The 12,428-nt window shown below is 48.0% G+C and overlaps 1 protein-coding gene across 15 annotated transcripts in view; it reads left to right on the top strand.

Annotated features, from left to right (window-relative positions):
• Positions 1-12,428, top strand: part of ITPR1 (inositol 1,4,5-trisphosphate receptor type 1) — a 357,780-nt gene that overhangs the window by 330,831 nt on the left and 14,521 nt on the right. For all 15 annotated transcript variants that reach the window (XM_084765480.1, XM_084765471.1, XM_084765479.1 and 12 more), the window contains one exon: positions 550-710. In XM_084765480.1, coding sequence (XP_084621606.1) covers positions 550-710 — 161 coding nt within the window. The remainder of the gene's footprint in view (positions 1-549; positions 711-12,428) is intronic.

Here is a 12,428-nt window from a genome sequence, read left to right as displayed (position 1 = left end):
GCTACTGCAGGCCTCTAAAAAATAGTTACCAACCAACATCTGAAACTGGGTTAGAGTTCCTTTTGTGGTATCTGCATTTTGGCATTTACCTGGAAGAAGGGAGCTTAAATCCACTGATCTCCTCCTGTCTGAGCCTGTCCTTGTGTTCTCACCCTGGAACCTGCTTTCCCATGCACCCACCGGGTAGCCAAGGCACCTGACCACTCAGTAGTGAGTAGCAGGGTTTTCAGACCCATCTGGGATCTGCACATGGTTTTGTCTATCTGTAAGTCCAGCACTTGAGGGTTTGAAACAGGAGAACCTGGCTACATAGTGAGTTTCAGGCCAGCCTGGGCTACATGAGACCTGTTTCAAAACAAAACAAAACATAAAAATAAAATAAACCCTGGTGAGTCAGACTCACAGCCTGTGTCCTCCTATCATGATGAAAGTATATTTCAAGGCCAACGTCTCCAACTCTGCATGCTGATAAACCCAGACAAGTAGCCACAATGACTTCCTGGACCATGGCTGCTCAGTGGGGATCTGGATGTTCTGTCTCTTGTTTAGGCTTGGAAAGAGACAAGTTTGACAACAAGACTGTCACCTTTGAAGAGCACATCAAGGAAGAGCACAACATGTGGCACTATCTGTGCTTCATCGTGCTGGTGAAAGTGAAGGACTCCACAGAGTACACTGGACCAGAGAGTTACGTGGCAGAGATGATCAGGGTAAGTGACAAGGTGCCCTGAGGGCCGGGCAGCCATGGCAGCCACTCCTCTGTCTTCTTGCCTCAAAGTATGTTTCTGGCACCTGCAGAGGAGCCACATCCAAAATCTTAATTGATGGAGACCTCAGTGCTCTGTGCACCCATGTTCTCTAAGGTTCATCCAAAGCCAACAACTTTCCACCTGTCCCCACGGAGGGGATGCTGAGATTTGGAGAAAGTGGACTCAGGGCTGTATGACAACTGGGGCTGGGGTCTTTACCCACCTCCAACTCCACCTCCCAGTTTAGTATCTGTGTCTTTCTGCCTCTCTTCTTGGTATTACACGTTGGTGGGTTTGGTCTTCTGTATTTTTTTAAACCTCAGCTTCAGAAAGATTGGTCTACTAGAGGTGTCTTACGCACCTAATGGTCAGTATAGTTCTCAGCACAACTTGTTTGTTTGGGCTCTGCCTGGCCTTCTGGGAGGCACTCTGCTAATTGTCTGGAAGGGATCATTGAGGGAAAGAGTCTGAGCCCCCAGATTTATCTTCCCATTGATGGGAAGTGTGTATTCCTGTGTCCCAGTGAGGCAGGGAGCTGGCTGCTGCAGGTTTTTAGGTCACTCTTCTCTAGCAGGGGTTTGAGGAGTCACCAGACATGTGCTGTGAAAGCCCCCATGCCTAGGGTCTGTATTAGTTATCCTGCTCACAACTAGGACCAAATACCTGGGAAGAAGCAAGGTCAGGGAGCAAAGAGTTATCTCGGCGCACAGTCACTGTGCCAGGGAGGGCATGTAAAGGCACTTGTCACCTTGTCCCCACAGTCACAGATGCTAGTTCTCTGCTTGCTTTCTCATTTATATTCAGCCCAGGAGGACCCCAGCCCGTGGAACAGTGCCAGCCACATTTAGGGTCAGTCTTTGCACCTCAATTAACCAAGTGTAGGAATCCCCTCACAGAGATCTGTCTCCTAGGTGATGTTAGATCCTGTCAGAGTGGCAGCCAGTATCAACCACCACAGGTTGTAATCCATGTCTCTAACTTTTTTTTTTTCCCAAGACAAGGTTTCTCTGCGAAGCCCTGGCTGTCCTGGACTTGCTTTGTAGACCAGGCTGGCCTTGAACTTACGATGATCTGCAGTGTCTACCAACTTTTAATGCACTTAGAAACCCTCTTGGGGTATGGTTATAATTCCAGGTCTGACTTAGCAGTCACTGACAGGATTTAAACACTCCTTGCAGCCTCCCTGGGGGGCCAATAATACAAGTCTGTGAATTACCCTTCAAGTGGTAAACATTGAGCAGAAAACGCAAAATACACTAACTTAAGCGCTTACCACCCAAGGACTGGGGGACACCACTCTGTGGGCCAAATGCTTGCTGAGCTGAGTTTCTGAGCCTAAGGTCAGATCTCAGCATCTATGGAAAAAACAGAGCTGGTGGCACTTGTCTGTGACTCTAGACAGGCAACTCCCTGGAGCACCTTGGCCAACCAGTGTAGGTAATCGGTGAGGTCTGCATTGAGCTAGAGGCCCTGCCCCAAAGACTCATATGGAATGTGGGCAAGATGGCTCAGTGCGGAAAGTCAGTTGCCACCAAGCCTGATGATCTGAGTTTAATTCTTTAGACCACCATGGTCTAAGGATAACAAGATAACTAACTAAATAAATATAACATAAATAATAAACATAATAAGTAAATGATTTTTTAAAAGTAGGATATAGGGGCTAAAGAGATGGATGGATCTGTAGCTAAGAATACTTGCTACCCTTGCCTGTAACTCCAGTACCAGGGGATTTAACATCCACTTCTGGCCTCCACGGGCACCAGCTGGGTGCTCATACAAACATGCAGACAAAACAGTTATGCACATAAAAAGGGGGTAGGGAAGAAAGCTTTTCTAAAAAGGATGGAAAGCAATAGAAGGCGCTTGATGTCAGTTTCTGGCCTGACGTGCACACATGGGTGAGTGCACTCACACACACATGTGCACACACAGAAACTACCATAAAGACTAGTTGTGTGCCTGCTGAGGGAAAGGGTTGCCTGTCTTTTCTGTATGTAGCCCTTGCCACGTGTACAGTTCTTCTCTATCTAGCAATATATGGTCACTACAACTACCCAGCATGCAGCACTGGGATGGAGAATGGTCTCGGGTAAGGGGAAAGAATAGCAGAACATGCTTCCGTAAAGGACATTTCTTCCCTGGAAAGAGGGAAGATAGAGAGAGAGGAGCCAGAGGTGAGCAGAGAGCAAAAGAAAGCTCACGCCATCAAGAGCAAGGGTTGTATAGTTCGCTCTTTCTTTACTGTGACAAATGCCTGACACACACAACCTAAAAAGGAGAGGTTTGTTTTGGTTCAATTTCAGGTGTTTTGGTCCCTGGTTAGCTGGCTCACTTGTTTATGAGTTGAGGTGAAACACAAAGCACTGTGGGAGAAGGGTATGGCAGAGTTGCTCACTTCTTGGAGACCAGAGACCAGAAAGAGCTATCATCCTTCAAAGGCAGATTCTGGGCCAGGAAGATGGGTCGATGAGTAGAGTATGTACTGTACAAGCATGACGACCTGGGCTCAGATCCCAGCACCCATATCAAAAGTCAGGCTTGGTGGTGCATGCCTACAGCCCAGGCTTCAAAGCGCAGAGATAGGCACATCCCTGGAGCTTGCTAGTCAGATGGACTAACAAGTGATGAGCAGTAGCATCAGTGAAAGACATGGAAGGCAATAGAGGAGAACACCTGTTCTCATATCCTCTGTTTTTGTGGTAAGACACTGACCAAAAGGAAAGGGCTTGTTTGGCTTATACTTTCAGATCACAGTCCATCATTGAGGAAATTAAGGGCAGGAACTCAAGCAGGAGCTCGAAACAGAAACATTGGGGGAATGCTGCTTGCTGCCTTCCTCACAGGCTCATACTTAACTAGCTGTCTTATAGCCCACGGCTGCCAGCCCAGGGAATGCTGCCACTCACAGTAGGCAGGGACCTCCTACATAAATTAGCAGCCAAAGAAATGTCTCAAAGGCATGCCCATAGGCCAACTCTACCTGAGCAGTTCCTCAATCGAGACTTCCTTCTCAGGTGACTATAGGCTGAGGCAAAGTTGACAGAGCCAAGATAACACCCAATGGGAACCTTCAGACTCCAGGTGATTACTCATAAGCACACATGCATGGAGGGGAAGGGGTTGGGGAGGGAGAGGTAGAGAGCAGCGCACAAACTATACAGTGAAATTCCCAGTGACCTACTTCCTCCAACTAGGCTCTACTTCTGGATGATTCTACCACCTTCAAATGATGCCATCAAAATTATTAGCCACTCTTTGGATTAATCCATTGATTAAGACAGCGGTCATAATACAGTCACCTCTCAGTGATTTGATATTGCAGTTGAAGGCCAAGCCTTTACCACATGAGTCTGTGGGCGGCACTGCAGGATAGATGGAGATAAATGTAAGGCTGGGGGCACTGCCTGCTCACAGCTGGCTTAGAAGGTGTTAAGGCAGGGCTTCAGAAATCAGCTTCAGTAGAACTCTGATGGGAGGAAGCACGCAGGGTGCTGATGAGACCTGGGCAGACGGGAGGAAGTGAGGAGCCGAGACAGAAAGAGCCAGTTCCCACCGGGGCCAAACCCTCTAATGACATGCCAGTCCTCAGAGTCTCTTCCTCCAGGAGTTGACAGTGGCAAATAAGCCCATGTTTTATCAGCCTGCACACTGCCACACACAGAGCCACATCCATGGGTGGTGACCTGGACTTTTCTCCTCTCTAAAGCATCTGGCCGTGTCCTGTCTTTTAATCTTTCCAGGGCCCGTTATGGAGCTTTCTGTTAATCGCCTTCTGTTATGGTCCTAGAGAAGTCTGGTGCTCTTCGGGGCTTCTATCTCAGTCATGGAGACTTAGTGAAATCTTGTGAGCAGTCACTTGACTGGGATTAAGAACAGAGCAAGCCCTTGCCTGCCGCAAAGCTGCTCAGAGTCCTTGGCAGTCAGTGCTCCAAGGACCTCGGCATTTATTAGGCTTCCGGTCTATTCCATGTTTCCATTGGATAAGGTGCCTTGTCAGAAAGCATGAAAATCCTGGGCGTCAGAGGGTTAATTCTGCATGTCGGCACTGCTGGGGAGTCAGATGCTTGTGCAGGAGGACGTCAGAGCCACCAGCCAGAAGGCAGAGCCCTTTGCCAGTGTTGTTTGTGGTGGCAATTCAACTTGGTGCTTCATGAATCCCTGGTGTGGAGAACTAGCCATGGCAGGACAGGGTCTGAGAGTGCCCAGCTCTGCCACTCAGGGATGCCAGTCTCCTAGCCCCCCAGAGCTGCAGGTGAGCAGGTCACATGCCTGTGCTGTAACCCATGAGCTCATGCTCTGTGGACGCTGCTATGGTCAGAAGATCTCCCAAATAGCTCCGACTCATTTGATTCTGAGCGGGAAACCAGGTTGTGTAACAGGACAAGACAAGCCTTGGACACTGTTGTTACTACAGGAGGACGGTGGTCAGAGATGGAAGGGAAGTCTGGCAGGGCTCACCCTCTCCTGAACGCTTCATGTCTCTGAAAGAATCTTTGTACAAGGCTCTTTAGTGGTAGGTGGTCCTCAGGAAGGACACCATTTGCTTGATGGGGGAAGATGATGTTTAAATCTCCCGCCACTCTCCTTGAGCCTATCAGTTAAGATTCCAGAGCTTCGAGAAGATCTGCTCAGTAACATCTGCTAACGGCCATGCAGAAGACCAGGTAGGAAGCCTCAGGTGACCATTCAGAAGGTAAAAGAACTTTCCAGTACCTCAAGGACAGCATCTTTTCAGACACACATCAGGCCTAGAAAACAGGCCTTGTCTCCCAAAGCTAGCATTTGGCTAGTGGAATGTGACCTAGGGAGAAAGCAGGTCAGCTGGCCATGAATGAACATGGATGGACAGGAGGGGAGGTTGCCTGAGTACTGAGCATAGGACCCCTTGGCCTACATTCAGCCCCAGAGGCACACTTCCTTCTTTGGTAATGGCCAACCTGCATGAAACTGTAACAGCCAACTATGTAGTCACTCACACCTGTAAGCCAAGCACTTGGGATGTGGAGACAAGACTGCAGGAGCTTAAGGCCAGCCTGGGCTACATGAGACCTTTTATCACACCAAACAATCCCCCATGAGACAGGCTCACTAGGTCAGCTATATCACCTTTCCTAGTTCAGTCAAGAAACGTCCCACAGTCAGGGTAACAAAGCCTTTCCTCTCCGTCCAGAACAGTTGTACATTCCTTGCTAGCCCTAGAGGGAAAAGAAGGAAGCGCTATATTCCAGTTGAGAAAGTCCCAGCCATTCACCCAAGCATAACATGACATACCTCCTCATCCCTCTCCTTTTGGTCATCTCCTCTCTCATGTCAGTAGTGCTGTTCCCGTGAGGCCCATCCCTACCCAGAGACTGGGTTCGGGAACAGAAGGTGCTGGTTTGAGTGTCAGCCCCGCTCCTTCTCAGGCATGCAGTCCCCGACACGTCACAGAGCACCACTGACCCATTGAGCATCTGGTATGTAAATTTGAAACACCCATCTGGGGCTAGACAGATAAGACAAGATGGTGTGGAGGGCAACAGCTGGTGGGCAGGCCTACGCACACCAGCCAGCAAACAGAGGGCCACTGGGTGACAGAAGGAAGAGCTGTTGGGAGTTTCCTCAAAGTTCCATCCCTTGGCTGCTGGCTCACTGTCACCAAGCCATCTTGATTTTAATAACATCCTGTGTGGACAGATCCCAGTGTTGTCTCCTTTCTCCAGTGTCACTGGGGCTTCTGCTGATTCAGAGGATGGTCTCAGAGTTCTGGGACTGAGTCCTGAAATTACTCTTGGGTCACCAGTAGACCTGACCCTTCGTTGCAGCCCCTGATGGTGATAGTGCTGTGACTCATATGCAGATTAATATATAGAAATTATGTTGCCTTTATCACCTCAGTCCCCAGGCAAGCTGTGACTGCAGAGTGATCTCACATAGCCCCTGGAAGCTCAGATGGAATGGAATGGAGGATGGATGGATGGATGGATGGATGGATGGATGGATGGATGGATGGAAGGAAGGAAGGAAGGATGGATGGATGGATGGATGGATGGATGGATGGATGGGGGAGGTTGCCTTTTTGCATAGGAACTCCAGTCATTATAAAGCAGCCTCTGCAGGGTCACACAGCTAGACCAGAGACTGGACCAGCCTCAGGTTGCTTTGACCCACACATCCAGGTACGCTTACAAATGGGATTGTCTGTGCATCTCATACACAGACCTCCAGGTCAGGAGCCTGCAGCCTTTGTCATCTGGCTGCCTCATCTCCCTAGTGTATGGAATTAATCACTTTTAAAAAGAGGGAGAAAAGGCCCCATGGGGGTAGGGAGGAGAGCCTGAAAGAGGATCTCCTAGGTAATGCTGGCTGGCTAATGCATAAATCAGCAGGGCTCGAGCATTGTGGTTAGATGGATTTAATTCTCAAAGCTGTGGACGGCCAGCATGGCTCCCTCAAGTACCACCTCAAGTACTAGAGCGTGTAGATAAGACAGGGGGTGGGGCAGAGTACACAGCTCTGGTAAAGTTATCTGGAATATATGATACACAGCCCTACCCTCACTTACACCTGAGATGCCGAAGAATGGATATGCCTTGGTGCCCAGATCTGGGGGGAAGAGAAAGGAATCTAAGCAGAGAGGGTAGAGAGGAGCCCTCAGAACTACCAGGCTGCCCAGCTTCCACACCCAGGTGACTCACGACCAGGAGCTTCACTCAGTGACAATTAAGCAGGAGAATGTCTGATCTGGCATCCTTTAAGCCCCAAGCAGAATCTTTCTCACAGCTGTGGATTCACCTCTGGTAATCCCCACTCAGGTAGTGGAGCACTTCTGCCCAGCAGGGGAGAGGCTGGAGCTTTGTATTCTTGGAAAATGCCTTCCTTAAAACCCCAGTGCAATTTGTATGGAAAAAGCAAGGTGATAATTTTTTTCCCCCTGAAAAGGTCTGTTCAGTGAATGTTCTAAGCAAATAAACTGTTTTAGCAAAATGTGCAGTACAAAAGGTCTCTGAGGAACCACGGTGAGATAACTGGACCACAATAGGAGAGCTGGCCCTGGCTTGTTTGTCTGTAGTTGGTAAGAAGACACAGGAAGTAAACAGTCAGAAGGCAACTGTTGGCAGGGTTAAAAGATCAGAATGGGCAGTGAGTGCCCGCCCGCCTCTGCCTATGTGTCACTCCCTTCTGTTGTAAAGCAGAACTGGCCCAAGGCTTGCACTTTGCTTGACCTGAGAGAGCACAGTGCTGCATAGTCTGCAGACTGGGCACTCTTCAGCACATGCACAATAGCTTCTGCCAAGGATAGTCTAAGAGCTGGGATGTAGCCTCTGTGGACCAGAGCGAAAGGCCCTGGATGTCTGTGGAGAAAAGGCTGCCCAGCATAAGGAAATGCATATGAAATGTCACAGCCATCGGGGTAGACGCCATTAGAGAAATTAGAGTTAGGCTGCCTTAATATCAGAGCCCCTGCTAGCCATGTACAACATGCAACTCAGGGAGCAGAGCCTGGCAGAGCATGCAGCCAGCTCCACCCTGACCTGTCTTGCCTGAGTTTTCACAAAGTCTGCTTTGTCTGGCATTGGTAATGTGACATTGACACCCCATTGCTCCATTCAGGCATATAGTAAGGGGTTTGGACTTTGATTCTCGAAATCAAGGGAGGATGCTAAGAGGAAGGGAGTGTCTTGATAAGTTCCTGGGGCAGCGATATCAATGTTTCAGTATCCGCAATGCCATGGCAACAGCTCCGTGCCCAACCTGGGAGGCCATATGCATTGGTGAAAGCCCTTAGCTGCCATAAGTGAGGAGACAGCCTGTGCTGCCCTCTAAATACAATTCCCAGAATGCCTCCTGGAGTTAGCCAACACCATGGCCAAGTTCAAGAATATCAGGGTGAAAGAGAAGTGGAGAAGGATTTGGCACTGTCTTCTCGGTGGCTGGAAACTGTGTGTCAGCACCATTCAACGCGCCTCCCAGCCAGTCAGCCAGCTAGCCAGCCAGCCAGCCAGGCTCCCACCCCACCCGCTGTGCTCGAGCTTGGGTTCCTGTTGGTGGCAGCTGCACAAAGGACTTGCTGAGCTTAAGTTTCCCCACCTAACTTCATAACATGTTCTGTCCTCTGGTGTAGAGGGGGTAGGGCCACCTCCTCTTTCCTGTGTATTTCACGGACACCTTTCTGGTGTTGGGAAGCACAGGGCATCCGGCCTGCAGTTCTGCACGTGGCTCCAATATGCTCTGGATTTCCCCCTGCCTGTATGCTAGCTGGGGTCTCACAGAAAGTGGAGCAGAACCATCATCTGTCCTAAAGGAGCTGAAATGCTGGAGGAGAGCATAGGGAGTGGGGCCACCTGACTGAGACACTAGTCTCCCAGGCTGCAGAGTGTGAGGCTTGTACCTGCAAAGGTGAGATAGAGGCACGGAGAGTGTGTTGCACCACCCAGAAGAGCTCATGTGCATATGCCCACAAATAAACAGTTACACATACCACCTAACAAGACAGATCTAATAAACTAAAGAGAAAAAGAACTGAGCCACCCTCCTGTTCTTTCCTCCACTACACAGTCCACTGAGCTGGCTACATCTGTAACTCTTTTACCTTAATCCCTGCATTCATTCCTGATGGTTCTAAATACCAAGCAGGCCCCACAGTGTACAGCCACTTAAAAAAAAAAAAGTCTATAAAGAGGTATAAACCTCAACGTGGGAAATCCCTGAAATTTGCTATCTTTATCAAGTGAATCTATTGAAAAAAATAATAAGACCGTCTTTTTATAGTGAATGCCTGCAGGGATCATGGGGAAGGACTTGGATACACAGAGGTTACATGGGAGGACAGGACTCTGGGTTATCACCTTAATACACCTTCTCTTTAGTGTCTGTTCCGTAAAGGAGAAGAAAATTAGGCGTGGTGCTCTCATGTCCTTGTTAGCTCTAAACCTCTGTGGCATATCTTTCAAAGTGGTATCAGGGGAGACCCGTGCGTCAGACTTGTGAGTATCTGGAGGTTAGGAGACGCCATTTAGAGAGGATGGAGGAGGCTGGAAAGCCTGGATCTCCTCGGTGAGCTCTGGCGTGCATTCTTCAGAGGTGGCACCATCCCTGCAAACCACTTTGGGTCAGCAGGTCCATTCCTTGAGAGCCCTGTGGGTAGGAATAGTGGCAGCACATTTCTAGCCTGATTTCGGAATATCTGCACAGCGATGACCCTGAACAAACTTGTCTTGAGTTTTCTGTTCTGTAAACCCAGTGGAAAGAGCTCAGAAAGAACACAATGGTACATCAAGCAACTATCTGCTGCTGCTACTGCTGCTGCTGGTGAGTGGGTGTTTGGATATGTGTGTGACTGCATATGTCTTACTATGTAGCCCTCTCTGGCCTTAAAGTCACAGGTATCTGCCTGCCTCTGCCTCCCAAGTGTGAGGATTAAAGGCATGCGCCACCGTACCCACCTATATGTCTATGTGTCTGTTCAAAGATGGATAGAAATGCTATCCCCTGTTTTTTTTTTTTTTTCAGCAAAAGATTTTAGGAAGTTAGTTATCAAAGTAGATATAAAACAAATAAGAAAACACTGGATTCGGTCGACCATGTCTAAGTTGAAAACTCATAAAATCTAGACAGAATCAGAAAACCATTGAAAATTGCCAAGATCCCCTGCTCCAGCTTCAGGAATGTTCTGGCCAGTTCTCAGCCAGTGGAAAATGCAAGGGAAGCTGCCTGTGCAGCATGTCAGAAGCCAGCTTGGATGCTGTATTCAGGAAAAGGGTGATTTTTTTTTTTTTTTGGCCAGATTGCATCTTATTATGTCTCAAAAGGGCCAGCCCTGCCTTGCCTGGCACAAGCAGCTGGCCCACCTCCTTTTCTCTGACCTCTGGTTTACTCAATGTGTCAACCACAGGTGCCCAAGACCCAGGTGTGTCACTCCCAATGGTGCACTCTGCCTTCTCACAGTCCCATGGGTGTTCAGGGCACACTCCACCTGTGACCCCAGATTGACTTGAAAGGATGATTCTGCAGCTGGCTATTGGTAGGAATTTCATCAGAAATGGGTGCGGTTGTCTCTGCCGGCACGAACTGGTCTTTGTTATGCTATATCATCCAAGAACAACTATTAGCTGAGTCTAGGAAGGGTAATAGGTCATCGCAGCCCAGCTGAAGGTTATATAATGTGCCTGTTTTGGTAATGTCATGCTAAGCTCAGAAACAGACAGATTAACACCTCAACTTGTGAGCAGCCTGGACAACCCTCATGGTAAAAGAGAAAGCAAGGTCTCCAAAGCCTTACCCCAAAGAAAGAAAGTAATTTAGGTAGGAGTCAAATTGCTATCTAAGTTACAGTATGGCCTCTAAGTGAGCTATGTGGCCTTGGCCAAGTAACATTATTGATTTATAATACTTTTGCACAAGGCCATCGAGTCTAGGTGACACATTCACAGCCATTTAATCCTTACAGTCACCAAGTGCAATAGCCGGTGATCTCTCTCTCTTTTTTTTTTAAGAGAGAAAAGAAGGGAGGAAGGAGGGGGATAGAGAAAAAAAGAAAGGAAAGAAGGAAGGAAGGAAATCCTGAGCTAAAAGAGCTGACTCATTCTGTCCAGAGTGCATGGAGAAAGTCACGCCTCTGACTCTGCCTAGCTTCTGACCCAGGCCATTACTCTTTTCACAGTCAAAAATTTGGGTAGAAGTGTATAGGAGCTGAGAAAAAGCAACATTGATGTGCCTTAGGTTGACTGGGTTCTTACTAGTAGCTTACTTGAGGTAGTAATCAAATTCCAAGTAGAAGATCAATTTTTTTTTTCAGTTTACAAACTATAATTTTTTTATTGATCAATTTTAGGTTTACAGAAAAATGGGAAGGAAGTACATCTTCCCATGTCTCACCTCCTCCCTTTCTCTTTCCTCCCTTCCCTTCCTTTTTTTCTTCTCTCCAGTTGGACTGATTAAAAATGAGCATTTTTGAGCAATATATACAGCAGCTGACATACAAATACTGTGACACTGTTGTGAAGGTTACAGTGTGCACTAGGATGGCTCTTGCTGTTTGTGACACATCCAGTGTTTTTGGAAAAACGTGTGGTTTTTGATTACAGAATCCTACAGGAGAGTTTCACTGCCCTAAAGGCCTCTGGACACCATCTGCCCCACTCATGTTCCTAGTACCACCAAGTTTGAATTTATTTTCTAGGGGGTTTGATGTAATAATTTCAAAGTCACTGAGCATAAGGAGCAAATGCAGTCTAAAGGAAAGTTACTTTCTTCCCCAGGGTTAATGATCCAGCACTGCTCACCAGAGGGGCAATGGCTTCCAAGACCCCTGAGCATCCTCGATGCCTGCTTTGACAAAATTAAGTATTCCCTTCAGTCTCCCGCCACCTCCTCTACGCATTCTGAGGAGTTGAAGACTGAACTCTAGCCTATTTTCTGGCCTCCCCGTTACAGTCTTTATTCATGTTGCTCTTCTTGTGTGGTAAAATACATCGAGATGCAGCTACCATCTGAGTTGAAAAGATAGTCTTTACATCTAGACTCTTCCGGGAGGGGGGGGGCGGATAACTTGGTAGTAAAGCAACAGTTCCATTTTCTAGAACTTTTCCTCTCTTTCATGACCTATGTGTTTTACCCTTCATCCTGCCCCCAAATCCTCGTCTTCTAATCTTTGGTAAGTAGCCTTCGATCTCTTGTTTAGGCAGTAAACAGAAT

This window comes from Acomys minous (assembly GCF_964271855.1).
Source record: "Acomys minous genome assembly, chromosome: 17".
In the NCBI taxonomy this organism is placed as follows: Eukaryota; Metazoa; Chordata; class Mammalia; order Rodentia; family Muridae; genus Acomys; species Acomys minous.
Note: the sequence above shows the minus strand (reverse complement) of the source record. Positions and strands in the feature narration are given on the sequence as shown.